General features: G+C 40.7%; 1 protein-coding gene across 2 annotated transcripts in view; it reads left to right on the plus strand.

Moving 5' to 3' along the window:
- LOC311130104 (regulator of G-protein signaling 7-like) overlaps nucleotides 1–20,598 on the plus strand; it is a gene marked incomplete at both ends in the record, with an annotated part of 119,310 nt that overhangs the window by 60,838 nt on the left and 37,874 nt on the right. For both annotated transcript variants that reach the window (XM_084162780.1, XM_084162781.1), the window contains one exon: nucleotides 11,759–11,855. In XM_084162780.1, coding sequence (XP_084018906.1) covers nucleotides 11,759–11,855 — 97 coding nt within the window. The remainder of the gene's footprint in view (nucleotides 1–11,758; nucleotides 11,856–20,598) is intronic.

Genomic DNA, 20,598 nt, shown 5'->3' on the forward strand with positions numbered 1-20,598 from the left:
GCTGCCAAAGGGGATTGTAACATGTTTTAACTCATGGGGGTGAATACTAATCTAATCAAGATATATTAGTGTTTTATTTTTCATTCATCTTTTACAAATGTCAACAAAAAAAATGTAACTTATGTAAACTTATGCAAATTAGATATTCTGTATTTCATTTTCAATAAATTTGCCCCAAAATGTAAAAACATGTTTTCACTTTGTCATTATGGGGTATTGTGTGTAGATAAGTGAGAAAAAATGCTATTTAATACATTCAGGCTGTAACACAACAAAATGTGGAATAAGTCAAGGGGTATGAATACTTTCAGAAGGCATTGTATTTCGCCTGTGAACTGTGTTAACCAAAAAAAAATGTCAAATGAGGATAAATGCTGCCGTTTTTCCAGGCAGCAGGCTTACATCTCATCCATGATTCACAGCTTAGCTTCCAATACAGGGATAGGGAATGTCAGAATTCTCCCTGGGGAGGGGTGAGAGATAATTCAACATTTCCCTGTATGTATGCAGACATTTGGCTTATTCCCTCTGGACTCCGGGTTAGATCAACCACATCTTGTGAGCTTTGTTAGTAGCCCCAGGAAGCTCTCTCTCTCTCTCTCTCTCTCTCTCTCTCTCTCTCTCTCTCTCTCTCTCTCTCTCTCTCTCTCTCTCTCTCTCTCTCTCTCTCTCTCTCTCTCTCTCTCTCTCTCTCTCTCTCTCTCTCTCTCTCTCTCTCTCTCTCTCTCTCTCTCTCTCTCTCAGCTCATATGTAGGAGAGATGTGGAAATCGGGGCAACATGTTCCAAACGCTTGCCTTTGATTAATATTCACTGGTTTGACAATTCATAATTTTATTGTGTTACTTTTTATTATTTTTTAATGTAGTTTATTTGGTCAATATTTTCTTAACTCTTTCTAGAACTGCATTGTTGGTTAAGGGCTTGTAAGTAAGCATTTCATGGGAAGGTCTACATCTGTTGTATTCGTCGCATGTGACAAATCAAGTTTGATTTGATTTGATTGGCTGAGGTGGAGGGTGAACAATCTCTAACAACTTACATCTATCTATATATACCTCTCCTCACATTAAAAAGAACCCAGCATTACTTTCATATTATTCTCTCATCTCAACTTACATTAGCATGGCTAATACACTGTGTTTGATTAGATCAGTTAAAGCTGCCAACAGAGCATCAGTGATACTTCAGGGAATGCTTCAAAGCCAAATAGGAACGTTGGTGTCAGTTTGTCGGCAACCATCTGGAGCACAATCTAAATGGAATACAGAAAGTGAGAATGCCATCTGTCAAAACCCTCGTAGAAATCACAACAGTGATATTAACTGTGAACTGGGGTAGAACTTTCAGACATGTCGCTCAAATCAAAATCGAATCAAAGTTTATTGTTTATTGTACACAGATTTGCAAGTGTTATAGCAGGTGCAGCGAAATGTTTCTAGCTCCCTCTCCCTGTCGCAAATTTTCGGTCAAGTTTTCAGGGTTTTGTGTGAGTTCATGTTGTCAATTAAAATTGCATTATTTAGCGGCCAGAGGGGAATGTTGTGTCCAATGAGGGAGAGTTACAAAAAGAGACAAAAAAAGTTGGCGCTGGAGAAGATGGCTGCCGTTTTACAGCCCTCTAACCAATTATACTATTATGTGTGTTTTTTTTGCATTATTTGTAAATTATTCTGTACATAATGTTTCTGCCATCGTCTCTTATAACCAAAAAGAGCTTCTGGATATCAGGACAGCGATTATTCACCTCGAATTGGATGAAGATTTTTTCTTCAACGAGTCGGACGCGAAGGATATCCTACAGACACCCGACAAGTCCCAAATCCCCGTCATTCGCAGGAGAAAGAGACGGAGATATCGTGGACGTAGGTCGGGGTGCCTTGTAAGGATCCGACGGCGAGCGAGTAAACTGCCTCTTCCATCAATCCTATTAGCCAATGTTCAATCGTTTGAAAATAAATTAGATGACCTAATATTACGGTTATCCTTTAAAACTGTAATATCTTATGTTTCACCGAGTCGTGGCTGAACGACGACATGGACAACATACAGCTGACGGGATATACGCTACATCGGCAGGATAGAACGGCTGACTCCGGTAAGACAACGGGTGGCGGTCTGTGTATATTTGTAAACAACAGCTGGTGCACAAAATCAAATACTAAGGAAGTCTCGAGGTTTTGCTCGCCCGAGGGAGAGTATCTTATGATAAGCTGTAGACCACACTATTTACCAAGAGAGTTTTCATCTATATTTCTCATAGCTGTCTATTTACCACCACAAACCAATGCTGGCATTAAGATTGCACTCAATGAGCTGTATAAGGCCATAACTAAACAGGAAAACGCTCATCCAGAGGCAGCGCTCCTAGTGGCCGGGGACTTTAATGCAGGGAAACTTAAATCCGTTCTACCTAATTTCTACCAGCATGTTAAATGTGCAACCAGAGGAAAAAAAAAACTCTAGACCACCTTTACTCCACACACAGAGACGCATACAAAGCTCTCCCTCGCCCTCCATTTGGCAAATCTGACCATAACTCTATCCTCCTGATTCCTGCTTATAAGCAAAAACTAAAGCAGGAAGCACCAGTGACTCGGTTAATAAAAAAGTGGTCAGATGACGCAGATGCTAAGCTACAGGACTGTTTTGCTAGCACAGACTGGAACATGTTCCGGGATTCTTCAGATAGCATTGAGGAGTACACCACATCAGTCACTGGCTTCATCAATAAGTGCATCGATGACGTCGTCCCCACATTCACCGTACGTACATACCAGAAGCCAGCACTGAGCTAAAGGGTAGAGCTGTATGGAGCTTTTTGGCCATCAAGGAAAACGCTATGTCTGGCGCAAACCCAACACCTCTCATCACCCTGAGAACACCATCCCAACAGTGAAGCATGGTGGTGGCAGCATCATGCTGTGGGGATGTTTTTCATCGGCAGGGACTGGGAAACTGGTCAGAATTGAATGAATGATGGATGGCGCTAAATACAGGGAAATTCTTGAGGGAAACTTGTTTCAGTCTTCCAGAGATTTGAGACTGGGACGGAGGTTCACCTTCCAGCAGGACAATGACCCTAAGCATACTTCTAAAGCAACACTCGAGTGGTTTAAGGGGAAACATTTATATGTCTTGGAATGGCCTAGTCAAAGCCCAGACCTCAATCCAATTGAGAATCTGTGGTATGACTTAAAGATTGCTGTACACCAGCGGAACCCATCCAACTTGAAGGAGCTGGATCGGTTTTGCCTTGACGAATAGGCAAATAACCCAGTGGCTATTTGTGCCAAGCTTATAGAGACATACCCCAAGAGACTTGCAGCTGTAATTGCTGCAAAAGGGGGCTCTACAAAGTATAGTTATGCACGCTCAAGTTTTCTGTTTTTTTGTCTTATTTCTTGTTTGTTTCACAAGAAAAAATATTTTGCATCTTCAAAGTGGTTTGTTGTGTAAATCAAATGATACAACCCCCCCAAAATCCATTTTAATTCCAGGTTGTAAGCCAACAAAATAGGAAAAATGCCAGGGGGGGTGAATATTTTCGCAAGCCACTGTATTTATATATATATATATATATATATATATATATATATATATATATATATATATATATATATATATATACAGTGAGGGAAAAAAGTATTTGATCCCCTGCTGATTTTTTACGTTTGCCCACTGACAAAGACATGATCAGTCTATAATTTTAATGGTAGGTTTATTTGAACAGTGAGAGACAGAATAACAACAACAAAATCCAGAAAAACGCATGTCAAAAATGTTATAAAATGATTTGCATTTTAATGAGGGAAATAAGTATTTGACCCCCTCTCAATCAGAAAGATTTTTGGCTCCCAGGTGTCTTTTATACAGGTAACGAGCTGAGATTAGGAGCACAGTCTTAAAGGGAGTGCTCCTGATCTCAGTTTGTTACCTGTATAAAAGACACCTGTCCACAGAAGCAATCAATCAATCAGATTCCAAACTCTCCACGGCCAAGACCAAAGAGCTCTCCAAGGATGTCAGGGACAAGATTGTAGACCTACACAAGGCTGGAATGGGCTACAAGACCATCGCCAAGCAGCTTGGTGAGGTGACAACAGTTGGTGCGATTATTCGCAAATGGAAGAAACACAAAATAACTGTCAATCTCCCTCGGCCTGGGGCTCCATGCAAGATCTCACCTCGTGGAGTTGCAATGATCATGAGAACGGTGAGGAATCAGCCCAGAACTACACGGGAGGATCTTGTCAATGATCTCAAGGCAGCTGGGACCATAGTCACCAAGAAAACAATTGGTAACACACTACGCCGTGAAGGACTGAAATCCTGCAGCGCCCGCAAGGTCCCCTGCTCAAGAAAGCACATACTGAATGATTCAGAGGAGAATTGGGTGAAAGTGTTGTGGTCAGATGAGACCAAAATTGAGCTCTTTGCCATCAACTCAACTCGCCGTGTTTGGAGGAGGAGGAATGCTGCCTATGACCCCAAGAACACCATCCCCACCGTCAAACATGGAGGTGGAAACATTATGCTTTGGGGGTGTTTTTCTGCTAAGGGGACAGGACAACTTCACCGCATCAAAGGGACGATAGACGGGGCCATGTACCGTCAAATCTTGGGTGAGAACCTCCTTCCCTTAGCCAGGGCATTTAAAATGGGTCGTGGATGGGTATTCCAGCATGACAATGATCCAAAACACACGGCCAAGGCAACAAAGGAGTGGCTCTAGAAGAGGCGCATTAAGGTCCTGGAGTGGCCTAGCCAGTCTCCAGACCTTAATCCCATAGAAAATCTGTGGAGGGAGCTGAAGGTTCGAGTTGCCAAACGTCAGCCTCGAAACCTTAATGACTTGGAGACTCCTGAGATGTGTGCAAACCTGGTGGCCAACTACAAGAAACGTCTGACCTCTGTGATTGCCAACAAGGGTTTTGCCACCAAGTACTAAGTCATGTTTTGCAGAGGGGTCAAATACTTATTTCCCTCATTAAAATGCCAATCAATTAATAACATTTTTGACATTCATTTTTCTGGATTTTATTTTGTTATTCTGGCTCTCACTGTTCAAATAAACCTACCATTAAAATTATAGACTGATCATGTCTTTGTCAGTGGGCAAATGTACAAAATCAGCAGGGGATCAAATACCTTTGTCCCTCACTGTATATTTGCGAGAAAAAAACAACATTGGAAGTGATGCAGACAATTACATTGATGGAAGTTACAATCTAACTGCAATATTAAAGCTAATCTACCCCCCTCTAAAAATAAAATAAAATAAAAATAAATAAAACAGCCCAAGACCATTAATCCTCCTCCACCAAACTTTACAGTTGACATGCATTGGGGCAGGTAGCGTTCTCCTGGCATCCGCCGAACCCAGATTCGTCCGTCGGACTGCCAGATGGTGAAGTGTGATTCATCACTCCAGAGAACGCGTTTTCAATGCTCCTGAGTCCAATGGCGTGGGAGCTTTCTACCACTCCAGCCGACGCTTGGCATTGCTCATGGTGATCTTAGGCTTGTGTGTGGCTGCTCGGCCATGGAAACCCATTTCATGAAGCTCCCAACGAACAGTTATTGTGCTGACGTTGCTTCCAGATGCAGTTTGCAACTCGGTAGTGAGTGTTGCAACTGAGGACAGACGATTTTTACGCACTACGCACATCAGCACTCGGCGGTCCTGTGAGCTTTTGTGGCCTACCACTTAGCGACTGAGCCGTTGTTGCGCCTAGACATTTCCACTTAATTTGACCTGGGCAGCTCTAGCAGGTCAGAAATTTGACGAACTGACTTGTTAGAAAGTTGGCATCCTATGACGGTGCCGTGTTAAAAGTCACTGAGCTCTTCAGTAAGGCCATTCTACTGCCAATGTTTGTCTATGGAGATTGCGTTGCTGTGTGCTCAATTTTATACACCTAATTTGAAGGGGTGCCCACATACCTTTGTATATATAGTGTATATGTTCAGTTAATGAAGGTATACAATATTATTATCAAAGTAGTTAATTTATTTTTTTAAATATTTCATAATTTGGGGTTTGATATGATCTGTCTCCCCTAAACAGTGAGCTCATACCACTGTCTGACTGTTCTCTGAGAGAAGGACAGCTTCAAGCCTGATATGTTTGAAAGTGAATTATCCTGTTAAAATTAGGAGAAAATGGTTACTTGGTTAAAATGTGGGGGAACAGATTCACTTAAACTATGATGAATGGAATGGTATTTTATGAAAACCAAACAGGCTAATATTGCATGCTTATCATGAAGACCGTTTTAATACTTTATGCAAACACACCTCTATAACACTGGCTTGTAAATTAATAATTTATTTATCCATATCATTTACACTATATGAGCTTGAATGTTTATTTTAAAGGGCACAGTCTTGGATGGATTTAGCTGATACAGCCACCAATCAGATATTTGATCTATTCATATTTAGCTATATTATTTTGATCTGTTCATATGGCATGTACATTTGAATGAGGATCTCAAACAAGCCTATGTTCTGTTTTGCCTGTGAAGATGTGACTTTCTCATATCCCCTAAGGCAGGTTTCCCCAACTGGCGGTCCGTGGGCCCCCCAACTTTTCTGAGCAACAAAATGATTTTTTTTTTTTTTTTTTTTTTTTTTTTGACATAACAGACTGTAAAAACACCAGCAAATCAGCTCCATGTGATTTTAATTTTGAAAATATGTTCCAAAGTATTCCCACGCATAATAGAGAGATATATGTGACTGTATACAAACGTCAGCAAGGTTTGAAATGATTATATTTTAGTCAAATATTATATCTGTTTTGGCTACTACTTGTAATAATGTTTACGGCCCCCTGACCATCCGCTCAAGAAAAAATCAGCCCACGGCTGAAACTAGATGATGAACCCTGCCCTAAGGTATGGTGAGAACATTGTGTTTTTGGAATGAGGCAATACGCAAATGCATCACACTGTTCAACATTGTGTTTTACTATTTGCTTGTCAACATACTGTAACTGTGTTCTAAATCATAACATCACAAATTAGGCCCAAGTACTGTGAACAATCCTCTGTTTCTGAATGCAGTGGATTATAAAATTTTTTTACGGGAAGGGGAAGTCTACATGACCAACTCTCACTCAAATCTGCATTAAATCTGCCTGTATGCTCCATAATGTGTGGTGTGCTGTATGTATGTGTGGTACTCCAAAGTGTTGCTTTTCTATAACACTTTGTGTGGAGTGTGTAGGGTGTCTGTCGCTGTGTGGAGGGTGTGTAGGGTGTCTCTAGCTGTGTGAAATTCTATACGCTTGTGTCCTCAGATAACAGCAGCTGGATAATTCCATTCACCCACCTTTGTTTCAGCATCGCAGTGGGACAATCATCTATCACAGAGGAGGAGAATAATGGAGGAGCTTTTCATTTCATTACAGTGGGCCTGCTGCTAGGGCTTTATTCTCTCTGTGTAGACCACAAACAGATTTGAACTGCTTATTAGATATTCACAATGGAATTGGATCAATATTTCTTAGAATTGATTATGCTTTCCTTTCTCCGTCTCTTTTCCTGGTAGCGAGCAGTTCAAGTGAGTAGATTGATGTATGAAGCACTTAGATGACTGAAGCAGAATAAGAAGTCTAGTGGTCCATTAAAAAGTGAATGTTTGTTATTGTGTCTCAAATGCTCATTGGTGCTCCCTGAACATTTTGAGACACATTACAAAGTAGTTGGAATAGCACTGTGGTAGCCTTTGTTATATTTGGAATTTTTTTTAGTCATGCCATATTTGCAGACTTGTGTTTAGTCATATTTAATGAATCACTGTTCAGAAAACAGACCTGTGGCTGTAGAAAGGCAGCAGGATCTAGTTCTAGTCAGTCAGTATAAGAGAGAAACGCTCTTCTTCTTCATGACATGTACACAAGGCATGAATATCCAAAATATTCAGTCTGATGGCATTTTACACTGAGTGGGAGGGAGAGACAGTGTGAAGTATCGATCATCACTCTGTAATCCTGCTGGTTAGCTCAGTGAATCACGTAACTAAATTTTAAAAAGTGTCAGGCAGTGTGATGTCTTAATCTGCCAGCTGTCATTTAGATATGGCTGATCTATTGGCAATGTGAATACTGGTAGGGGCTGTCTTTGACCTAAGGATATCTGTATGTCATAGTGACAGTGCTTTGTTAGAGACTGCTCAAAATGATCTGATGAGAGTTGTCCAGCGTGGCTCTCGATCCTCTGTCTGTCAGCAATTTCACCCGTTAAGTGGGTAGGACATACATATTTATAAATCTGATCTCACGTTAGATAGGTGTTATGATGAGTTTCTCGGGTATCAAGTAATTAAGGATGCAAGAATATATTTAGACAACTATGTGGAAAGTTAATACAAATATTTAATAGACACGGTACTGGGTTTGTCTAACAAAGGGCACATGCTCTGCCTCTTGTTATCTGAACTACTGAACAAAGAAAATATCTCAGATTATATACCAAATGTTACACATTTCTTCTTCAACATCTGTTAACCCTCAGTGGGCACTCCCTTCTTTAATGTTATTACCTTGTACCCCAAGTCAGTATATCATGTCCATCAATCATTCTAAGATAAACCTCAGTAAGCTCCCTCGACATAATGGAATCCTTGGTATTCAGACTGTGCGGCACCCAGAATCACTTATCTACTACATTTAACCTGGTTCCCACAACACTATGAAAAGACATCATAACAATAGGCATCTCTGTAACTCCATACTCTGCCTACAGCTCTTTATGTTCTATGCCTGTGTTCAATCAGTCCATTACAAGCCAATTATTCAATACGTTTTGGCTTCAGGGTACTTGAAATAAGGCATGCTCTTTTTGTAAGATGCTGGTCCCATTTTCTCAAAATAGTAAATTGATTTTAAGGCCTTGTGTGTTTACATATCTATAATTAATTATTATTGATTACAGTGGAGTCTGCTCTCCATTGTTCCATATTCAATCTATTTCAGTTGATACATTGGTACATCCTAGGTTGCTATAGTACTGTATCCAACATTTGCAATTCTGTGTTATCGTCAGCAAATACTTAGGACATCAAAATAGTCCATTAGGACTAAAAATAAAATCCTGACCTTCACTTAAGATCTTAAATGATATACGACATATCTGATGATTGAACAACATTTCGCGGTAAGTACCTCTATTTTAGACTCTATGGTACAAATATCCAGTGCTTAGGTAATGGTAACTGAGACTTACATGGCAACTTCAGGTACTCAGGCTGAGTACAGCCACAGCAGTTTTGCAAATTATCACAGAAAGCAGTTTTATGGTTATGTTGCCTACATAAGTGTGAGTGTAGTTGTCAAGATACTGTACAGACTTAGGGGGAAAGTTGATGAGGCACAGGGAAGCCAGTCAAATGAACAAAATGCATTCTACGAGGATAGAAAATGGTTCCCAATTACTATCCAAATGATACAGTATATGGGCAGTGCATTGTAGTCTATGGAGCAGAAATAGAGCAGCAGGGCTTGCGTTGTGTGTGTGTGTGTGCCACATTGTTACCCTGTATTTATTCATGCCAGAGGGCTGGTTTGGGATATCTCTTGGCATCCATCCGTGAAGGCTGACAATTTGGGCCACGCTCCGCTCCACTCCGTCCTGTCTGTTCCTGGAAATAAGGCCATCTGCCAGGGCAGCTGAGCCATGGCGCAGAGCAGTGCTCCAGTCCTGGAGAGTTGTAATGCAGATCTGTCTTTCTGTGGCATGTCTGTTTTGAGCCAGGTTGTCATGTCACATTTCTTTTAGGTTTTAGCTCGAAGGTGTGATTTAGTCATCACAGTGTCCTTTTAAATTGATCTGCGATGTATTTTTTTTGTGACATTTTGTTCTGTCTTGTTTGTTTTAAGACACGTAGGATGGGGACACATTAGGCAGAAACTTTGCTGTAAGAGTTGATAAACTCAATTATCACTAATCCAATAACATAAACTGACATTGATATGAGAAGTGTCTCTGCTGCAAATATCCAACCCAGATCTGTGTCACAGAGGCCATTCAGAACTCAGTAAGACAGCACTCCCTCATTTCAGACTCTTTCCTCAGTCTCTCCTCCAGACAATAATAAACCCATATTTTCTTACATACAGTGCCTTGCAAAAGTATTCATCCCCCTTGGCGTTTTTCCTATTTTGTTGCATTACAACCTGTGATTTCATGTAATGGACATAGTCAAAGTTGGTGTATAACTAAATAACTTGTTTCAAAAAATTATAGAAAATAAATAAAAGAAAAGTGGTGCGTGCATATGTATTCACCCCCTTTGCTATGAAGCCCCTAAATAAGATCTGGTGCAACCAATTACCTTCAGAAATCACATAATTAGTTAAATAAAGTCCACCTGTGTGCAATCTAAGTGTCACATGATCTGTCACATGATCTCTGTATATATACACCTGTTCTGAAAGGCACCAGATTCTGCAACACCACTAAGCAAGGGGCACCACCAAGCAAGTGGCACCATGAAGACCAAGGAGCTCTCCAAACAGGTCAGGGAAAAAGTTGTGGAGAAGTACAGATCAGGATTGGGTTATAAAAAAATATCAGAAATTTGAACATCCCACGGAGCAACATTAAATCCATTATTAAAAAATAGAAAGAATATGGCACCACTACAAACCTGCCAAGAGAGGGCCGCCCACCAAAACTCACGGACCAGGCAAGGAGGCCATTAATTAAAGAGGCAACAAAGAGACCAAAGATAACCCTGAAGGAGCTGCAAAGCTCCACAGCGGAGATTGGAGTATCTGTCCATAGGACCACTTTAAGCTGTACACTCCACAGAGCTGGGCTTTACGGAAGAGTGGCCAGAAAAAAGCTATTGCTTAAAGAAAAAAATAAGCAAACACGTTTGGTGTTCGCCAAAAGGCATGTGGGAGACTCCCCAAACATATGGAAGAAGGTACTCTGGTCAGATGAGACTAAAATTGAGCTTTTTGGCCATCAAGGAAAATGCTATGTCTTGCGCAAACCCAACACCTCTCATCACCCCGAGAACACCATCCCCACAGTGAAGCATGGTGGTGGCAGCATCATGCTGTGGGGATATTTCTCATCGGCAGGGACTGGGAAACTGGTCAGAATTGAAGGAATGATGGATGGCGCTAAATACAGGAAAATTCTTGAGGGAAACCTGTGTCAGTCTTCCAGAGATTTGAGACTGAGACGGAGGTTCACCTTCGAGCAGGACAACGACCCTAAGCATACTGCTAAAGCAACACTAGAGTGGTTTAAGGGGAAACATTTAAATGTCTTGGAATGGCCTAGTCAAAGCCCAGACCTCAATACAATTGAGAATCTGTGGTCTGACATAAAGATTGCTGTACACCAGCGGAACCTATCCAACTTGAAGGAGCTGGAGCAGTTTTGCCTTGAAGAATGGGCAAAAATCCCAGTGGCTAGATGTGCCAAGCTTATAGAGACATACCCCAAGAGACTTGTAGCTGTAATTGCTGCAAAAGGTGTCTCTACAAAGTATTGACTTTGGGGAGTGAGTAGTTATGCACACTCAAGTTTTCTGTTTTTTTGTGTTATTTCTTGTTTGTTTCACCCCATAAAATATTTTGCATCTTCTAAGGGGTAGGCATGTTGTGTAAATCAAATGATACAACCCCCCCAAAAATCCATTTTAATTCCAGGTTGTAAGGTAACAAAATAGGAAAAATGCCAAGGGGGGTGAATACTTTCGCAAGCCACTGTAATGTCTTCTCTCTTTTCTTCCAGATGGAGGACGTTATAGCCCGCATGCAGGATGAGAAGAATGGAATTCCTATCCGCACTGTTAAAAGTTTTTTATCCAAGATTCCAAGTGTTTTTTCAGGTAAAAGTTTTGATTTAACTAAAACTTTTGTGCTAATACACTGAGTTTACATTACAAACATTACACCTTCCTAAATATTTTTGTAGACCTCCACAAGTCTGGTTCATCCTTGGGAGCAATTTCCAAACACCTGAAGGTACCACTTTCATCTGTACAAACAATAGTATGCAAGTATAAACACCACAGGACCACGCAGCCGTCATACCGCTCGGGAAGGAGACGCGTTCTGTCTCCTAGAGATGAACGTACTTTGGTGCGAAAAGTGCAAATCAATCCCAAAACAACAGCAAAGGACCTTGTGAAGATGCTGGAAGAAACAGGTACAGAAGTATCTATATCCACAGTAAAACAAGTCCTATATCGACATAACCAGAAAGGCCGCTCAGCAAGGAAGAAGCCACTGCTCCAAAACCGCCATAAAAAAGCCAGTCTACGGTTTGCAACTGCACATAGGGACAAAGATCGTACTTTTTGGAGAAGTGTCCTCTGGTCTGATGAAACAAAAATATAACTGTTTGGCCATCTTTATGTTTGGAGGAAAAAGGGGGTTGCTTGCAAGCCGAAGAACACCATCCCAACCGTGAAGCACAGGGGTTGCAGCATCATGTTGTGGGGGTGCTTTGCTGCAGGAGGGACTGGTGCACTTCACAAAATAGATGGCATCATGAGGAAGGAAAATTATGTGGATATATTGAAGCAACATCTCAAGACATCAGTCAGGAAGTTAAAGCTTGGTCGCAAATGGGTCTTCCAAATGGGCAATGACCCCAAGCATACTTCCAAAGTTGTGGCAAAATGGCTTAAGGACAACAAAGTCAAGGTATTGGAGTGGCCATCACAAAGCCCTGACCTCAATCCTATAGAACATTTGTGGGCAGAACTGAAAAAGTGTGTGCGAGCAAGGAGGCCTACAAACCTGACTCAGTTACACCAGCTCTGTCAAGAGGAATGGCCAAAATTCAGCCAACTTATTGTGGGAAGCTGTGGAAGGCTACCCGAAACGTTTGACCCAAGTTAAACAATTTAAAGGCAATGCTACCAAATACTAATTGAGTGTATGTAAACTTCTGACCCACTGGGAATGTGATGAAAGAATAAAAGCTGAAATAAATAATTCTCTCTACTATTATTCTGACATTTCACATTCTTAAAATAAAGTGGTGATCCTAACTGACCTAAAACAGGGAATTTTTACTAGGATTAAATGTCAGGAATTGTGAAAAAAAAAAAGTTTAAATGTATTTGGCTAAGGTGTATGTAAACTTCCAAACTTCAACTGTTTAGGTAGGGGTAAAGTGACTAGGCAACAGGATACATAAATAAATAAATAAATATGCCATTTAGCAGACGCTTTTATCCAAAGCGACTTACAGTCATGCGTGCATACATTTTTGTGTATGGGTGGTCCCGGGGATCGAACCCACTACCTTGGCGTTACAAGCGCCGTGCTCTACCAGCTGAGCTACAGAGGACCATGACTGAGCTTTAGCAGCAGCGTACTGTATATGGTGAGTGTGAAAGTGTGTGTGTGTGTGAGTGTGTGTATTTTTTGGTAATTTATTAGGATCCCCATTAGCTTTTGCAAAAGCAGAAGCTACTCTTCCTGGGGTCCACACAAAACATTAAACATTACATAACACAGAACATTAATAGACAAGAACAGCTCATCCATTACTATATACAATTTAAAATGGCACACATAGCCTACATTTCAATACATACAGTGCCTTCGGAAAGTATTCAGACCCCTTGACTTTTTCCATATTTTGTTACGTTACAGCCTTAATCTGAATTGGATTAAATAAATAAAAAATCCTCAGCAATCTACACACAATACCCCATAACGACAAAGCGAAAACAGGTTTTTAGATTTGTTTAAAAAATTGATAAAAAATAAAATCTAGCTATGGTAACTTAGCTAGCCAGCTAATTTAGCTAACGTTAGCTAATGAGTGAAACAGTGCAGAAGAAGTGTCAGACTAAGCTAGCTAAGTTAGCTAGCTAGCTAACTTTAGCTAGCTACCGACGTAACAGACACTGACATAGTTATCTAGCTAGCCAAATGCCAACATCAATTTTATATATAGTTATATTCCACGACAAAAAAACATTGGCAAAAAATGTATGTTTAGTTATATTCCCCGACAACACTTCAGTAAGCTAGTATCGTGAGCATGGTCGTGAGGCTAACGTTAGCTAGCTAGCTAACGTTACCACAGCCAGAAATATTAGCACAGAAAATGTCTTTAGCTAGCTAGCTAACACTCAAGCTAACTTTAGCTAGCTACCTACCTAATGCTCAAGCTAAAGTTAGCTAGCTACCTAATTATGATAAGACAACCTATTTAACCTAATTCGTAACATTTGTTACTTACCATTTTCACAGTTTTCACTCACCCTTAGTCTGTCAAAATAACATTAGCCTTTTTCCACTCATCAGTCACTCAGTCGCATTATAACTAGAATACTTGCAAGTATTCTGGTGGACTTCACGCGCTGGTGGCGGGAGAACTATATCCATAGCCCAACCTTAATAACCCAGCACCAATAACCCAACCTTGCTGTATTTACAGAAAACAACCCAACTATTGACCCAATGTCTGCAACCCAGCAATTGGGTGATCCAAACAACACAGCATTTTTTTGAGTGTAATTTACATCTCAAAGCCATGCATGAGAGAAGACTTGACCTGTCTGGTGCGCACATATTTCTCTGTCCTTAATTTGATTGAAGGCCTCAATCTGAATTTTTGCCTTGTAACTGATTGCTTCTATAAAGAGAGAAGGAACAACACATGATCAAGATGAGCTAGCTACTAGCAATGAAAGATCGAATTGTTACCAAGAATGAATGTATGGTCTACATTATGAGAATAGTACACACATTTACTTACCTTATCAACCTTGAAGATGATACACTCATTTATCTTTTTTTTTATGAGTGAGTGCACCACAACAATATTTCCAGGGTGTTGATGCATCCTCCCAATACAGCCTCTTCCAACATCAAGGATAGGGGAAGGTTATCCATCTGCAAAAGTTAAATTTTGCTTTGATTTCAAATCAACTCATATTGTTGCTAGCTAGCTAGCTACCTTAGCTGTTGTGCTAGCTAACATGCTACTGAACTGTGACACTAGCATATTGACTTGCATATTGGTATTAAAAGACAGCAACATATTCACCTAAAAATATAAGTGTTTAGACAAATCATTAGTTAGCTAGCTACCTATCACATGAATTGTGCAAAAATATAATAGCTAACGTTAGCTAGCTAAGCGCTAGCCAGTCAGTCAGTGGCGCTGACAGATTGAAACTGGTATCAACTAAATGTGTTTCTCTCTATCCCATAAAACATTAAATGTTAAAGTTTATTAGGAAGTTTAATTAATAAGTTAGACACTGTTAGGTACTGTAGCTAGCTAGATAGCTTGGTTTGCCACAGATTCAAATATATGTTATGGCTTTACATCCCCTGCTATTGTCACGAACGTTGACTGATGACTCGTGGAACCAAGGCGCAGCGTGATAAGCGTACATTTTATTTAGTACACAACACACGAACAAAACAACAAAACGAACGATACGTGAAGTCCTAAGGTTACAACAACACAAACCTTTACGGAACAAGATCCCACAAACTAACTGGTGCCAACAGGCTGCCTAAGTATGGTCCCCAATCAGAGACAACGAGCTACAGCTGCCTCTGATTGGGAACCACCCTGGCCAACATAGATCTAAACGATCTAGAACAAAAAACATAGAAAACTAAACATAGAAAAATCCACACCCTGGCTCAACATTTAAGAGTCCCCAGAGCCAGGGCGTGACAGCTATATTGTGGATAAAGAGTTACCTGTCTAAAACCCATGGGGCGGCGCACAATTGGCCGAGCGTCGTCCAGGGTATGGGAGGGAATGGCCGGCAGGGATGTAGCTCAGTTGGTAGAGCATGGCGTTTGCAACGCCAGGGTTGTGGGTTCGATTCCCACGGGGGGCCAGTTTAAAAAAATAAAAAAATAATAATAATGTATGCACTCTCTAACTGTAAGTCGCTCTGGATAAGAGCGTCTGCTAAATGACTAAAAATGTAAAAATGTAAAATGTAAAAGAACACAGAGGGCGTTCTTTAATGGAAGCCTCTCCAACATAATTCAGGTAGAATCAGGAATTCCCCAGGGCAGCTGTCTAGGCCTCTTACTTTTTTCAATCATTACTGATGACATGCCACTGGCTTTGAGTAAATGTATGTACAGTGGGGAAAAAAAGTATTTAGTCAGCCACCAATTATGCAAGTTCTCCCACTTAAAAAGATGAGAGAGGCCTGTAATTTTCATCATAGGTACACGTCTACTGTGACAGACAAAATGAGGAAGAAAAATCCAGAAAATCACATTGTAGGATTTTTTATGAATTTATTTGCAAATGATGGTGGAAAATAAGTATTTGGTCAATAACAAAAGTTTCTCAATACTTTGTTATATACCCTTTGTTGGCAATGACACAGGTCAAACGTCTTCTGTAAGTCTTCACAAGGTTTTCACACACTGTTGCTGGTATTTTGGCCCATTCCTCCATGCAGATCTCCTCTAGAGCAGTGATGTTTTGGGGCTGTCGCTGGGCAACACGGACTTTCATCTCCCTCCAAAGATTTTCTATGGGGTTGAGATCTGGAGACTGGCTAGGCCACTCCACTACCTTGAAATGCTTCTTACGAAGCCACTCCTTCGTTGCCCGGGCGGTGTGTTTGGGATCATTGTCATGCTGAAAGACCCAGCCACGTTTCATCTTCAATGCCCTTGCTGATGGAAGGAGGTTTTCACTCAAAATCTCACGATACATGGCCCCATTCATTCTTTCCTTTACACGGATCAGTCATCCTGGTCCCTTGCAGAAAAACAGCCCCAAAGCATGATGTTTCCACCCCCATGCTTCACAGTAGGTATAGTGTTCTTTGGATGCAACTCAGCATTCTTTGTCCTCCAAACACGACGAGTTGAGTTTTTACCAAAAAGTTCTATTTTGGTTTCATCTGACCATATGACATTCTCCCAATCCTCTTCTGGATCATCCAAATGCACTCTAGCAAACTTCAGATGGGCCTGGACATGTACTGGCTTAAGCAGGGGGACATGTCTTTCACTGCAGGATTTGAGTCCCTGGCGGCGTAGTGTGTTACTGATGGTAGGCTTTGTTACTTTGGTCCCAGCTCTCTGCAGGTCATTCACTAGGTCCCCCCGTGTGGTTCTGGGATTTTTGCTCACCGTTCTTGTGATCATTTTGACCCCACGGGGTGAGATCTTGCGTGGAGCCCCAGATCGAGGGAGATTATCAGTGGTCTTGTATGTCTTCCATTTCCTAATAATTGCTCCCACAGTTGATTTCTTCAAACCAAGCTGCTTACCTATTGCAGATTCAGTCTTCCCAGCCTGGTGCAGGTCTACAATTTTGTTTCTGGTGTCCTTTCACAGCTCTTTGGTCTTGGCCATAGTGGAGTTTGGAGTGTGACTGTTTGAGGTTGTGGACAGGTGTCTTTTATACTGATAACAAGTTCAAACAGGTGCCATTAATACAGGTAACGAGTGGAGTACAGAGGAGCCTCTTAAAGAAGAAGTTACAGGTCTTTGAGAGCCAGAAATCTTGCTTGTTTGTGGGTGACCAAATATTTATTTTCCACCATCACTTGCAAATAAATTCATTAAAAATCCTACAATGTGATTTTCTGGATTTTTTTTCTCATTTTGTCTGTCATAGTTGACGTGTACCTATGATGAAAAATACAGGGCTCTCTCATCTTTTTAAGTGGGAGAACTTGCACAATTGGTGGCTGACTAAATACTTTTTTTCCCCACTGTATGTATGCGGATGACTCAACACTATACACGTCAGCTACTACAGCGACTGAAATGACTGCAGCACTTAACAAAGAGCTGCAGTTAGTTTCAGAATGGGTGGCAAGGAATAAGTTAGTCCTAAATATTTCAAAAACTAAAAGCATTGTATTTTTGACAAATCATTCACTAAACCCTCAACCTCAACTAAATCTTGTAATAAATAATGTGGAAATTGAGCAAGTTGAGGTGACTAAACTGCTTGGAGTAACCCTTGGATTGTAAACTGTCATGGTCAAAACATATTGATACAACAGTAGCTAAGATGGGGAGAAGTCTGTCCATAAAAAAGCGCTGCTCTACCTTCTTAAGAGCACTATCAACAAGGCAGGTCCTACAGGCTATAGTTTTGTCACACCTGGACTACTGTTCAGTCGTGTGGTCAGGTGCCACAAAGAGGGACTTAGGAAAAATGCAATTGAACAGTGCAGCACGGCTGGCCCTTGGATGTACACAGAGAGCAAACATTAATAATATGAATGTCAATCTCTCCTGGCTCAAAGTGGAGGAGAGATTGACTTCATCACTACTTGTATTTGTGAGAGGTATTTACATGTTGAAAGCACCGAGCTGTCTGTTTAAACGACTAGCAAGACATGCCACCAGAGGTCTCTTCACAGTCCCCAAGTCCAGAACAGACACAGTACTACATAGAGACATGACTACATGAAGCTCTATTCCACATCAGGTAACTGATGCAAGCAGTAGAATCAGATTTTAATAAACGGATAAAAAATACACCTTATGGAACAGCAGGGACTGTTAAGCAACACAAACATAGGCACAGACACATGCATACACACACATGAAATCTGTTATGAATGTATTGTAATGTTTTTAAAATTGTATAACTGCCTTAATTTTGCCGGACCCCAGGAAGAGTAGCTGCTGCAATGGGGAGCCATAATAAATACAAATACAAATAAATGCAAATAGAATATTTTGAGAATTGTCTGCCAGAAAAAAACCTCTGGTGAACTGTTACCAAAGGTTTGCCGCAGATTCACCACTAGTGGCAAACGTTTGCAAAATTCTGGCAACATTTTGTGGCACACGATTTAGTTTGCAGCAAATTTGCCACAAACTTGTGGGAAGTTTGCAGCAACAAATTCATTTTTGTAATGGACTGGATCAAATTAAGATCCTACATCTGTAACGTTTTGGAGAATTAACGTATCGGGTTAGGGGAAGCGTTATCTAAAATGCTACAGTTGTCCCTGAGGGTCGTGTTATACGCCCACCCATACTCCTTGACCAACCCCCCTACTTTCGTTTCTGTCTTAAAGATGCGCTATGCAGAAATAGCTCCGCCATTTCCTCGTTGCAAAAATGATAATAGTTAGCCTAATTTCAGTGTATGTGACAAAACAAGCAAGTATAGTGTAGCGTATCATTGTACCATCTAAACCGCTGTGAAATATCTTTAACATAACCAAAAATTGTATTTTCAGCTGTTTGAAGCTGGTGTACAAAACCAAAAGTAAAAGAGGCAAAAACAAAACTTAAGATCAGGAAGCATAGAAATAGCGCACATAGAACAGATCTACCGCTTCTTAGACTTAGGCTTTCAATGAGAATGACAGATCTATAACCCACATGTCTATGTGAATTTGGTCGTGTCACCCAAAAAGTTACATATTGCAGCTTTAAGTAACCAGACCATTATTCCATTCGTAACGTAACATATTCTAAATGGAGGTACACAAATGTAAGTAACATATCCTACTTCTGGCTAAAGTGGTCAGGGTGAAAATAGTGTAGGAGCGATTTCTAACTAACTGTAAACAATTTTATCTGGCATCTTGGATAACTGTGAGGTCAAATAATTCACATATTTACTGTTAATTAGCCACCGCTAGTCTCCAAAATGGCAAGGTGTCTCCAGCAATGTTTACTTTTTGACGTTCTTTTACATCTCCACTTTCCAAGGATATTTTATTCTATTATATTCTATTCTGTCCAGTTGTCTTAGCTTATCTTAACTTACATATATTGCCCTGTTGTTCGGTAACGCTGATGTACTGCAGGTAATATGCCTCATTGAATGTAGGCGACTCTTCAGCATTACACTATACACTGAGTATACAAAACATTAAGAATACCTGCTCTTTCCATGACATAGACTGACCAGGTGAATCCAGGGGAAAGCTATGATCCCTTATTGATGTCACTTGTTAAATCCACTTCAATCAGTGTAGATGAAGGGGAGGAGACAGGTTAAAGAATGATTTTTAAGGCTTGAGACAATTGAGACATGTATTGTGTATGTGTGCCATTCAGAGGGTGAATGGGCAACACAAAATAATAAAGTGCCTTTGAACGGGGTATGGTAGTAGGTGCCAGGCACACTGGTTTGTGTCAAGAACTGCAACACTGCTGGGTTTTTCGAGCTCAACAGTTTCCCGTGTGTATCAAGAATGGTCCACCACCCAAAGGACATCCAGCCAACTTGACACAACTGTGGGAAGCAATGGAGTCAACATGGGCCAGCATCCCTGTGGAACGCTTTCGACACCTTGTAGAGTCCATGCCCTGACGAATTGAGGCTGTTCTGAGGGTACCTAATGTTTGGTATAATCAGTGTATATGTATTAAGGTGTCCTCCTTAGCGTTAGTTAGACAGGCTATGCCATGACTGTTCCAGCCAATCTATCAGGGGTATAATTTGTATTAATGGGAACAGAGGTAGGTGGTTTCTAATGTGAGAGCTTGGGACTCTAAGGTGCTATCTGCAAAAAGATGATTCTGAGATAATACAGTTTAAGTTTGGAAGTTTACAAACACCTTAGCCAAATACATTTAAACTCAGTCTTTCACAATTCCTGACATTTAATCCTAGTAAAAATTCCCTGT

Source organism: Coregonus lavaretus (genome assembly GCF_964263955.1).
Source record: "Coregonus lavaretus genome assembly, chromosome: 1".
In the NCBI taxonomy this organism is placed as follows: Eukaryota; Metazoa; Chordata; class Actinopteri; order Salmoniformes; family Salmonidae; genus Coregonus; species Coregonus lavaretus.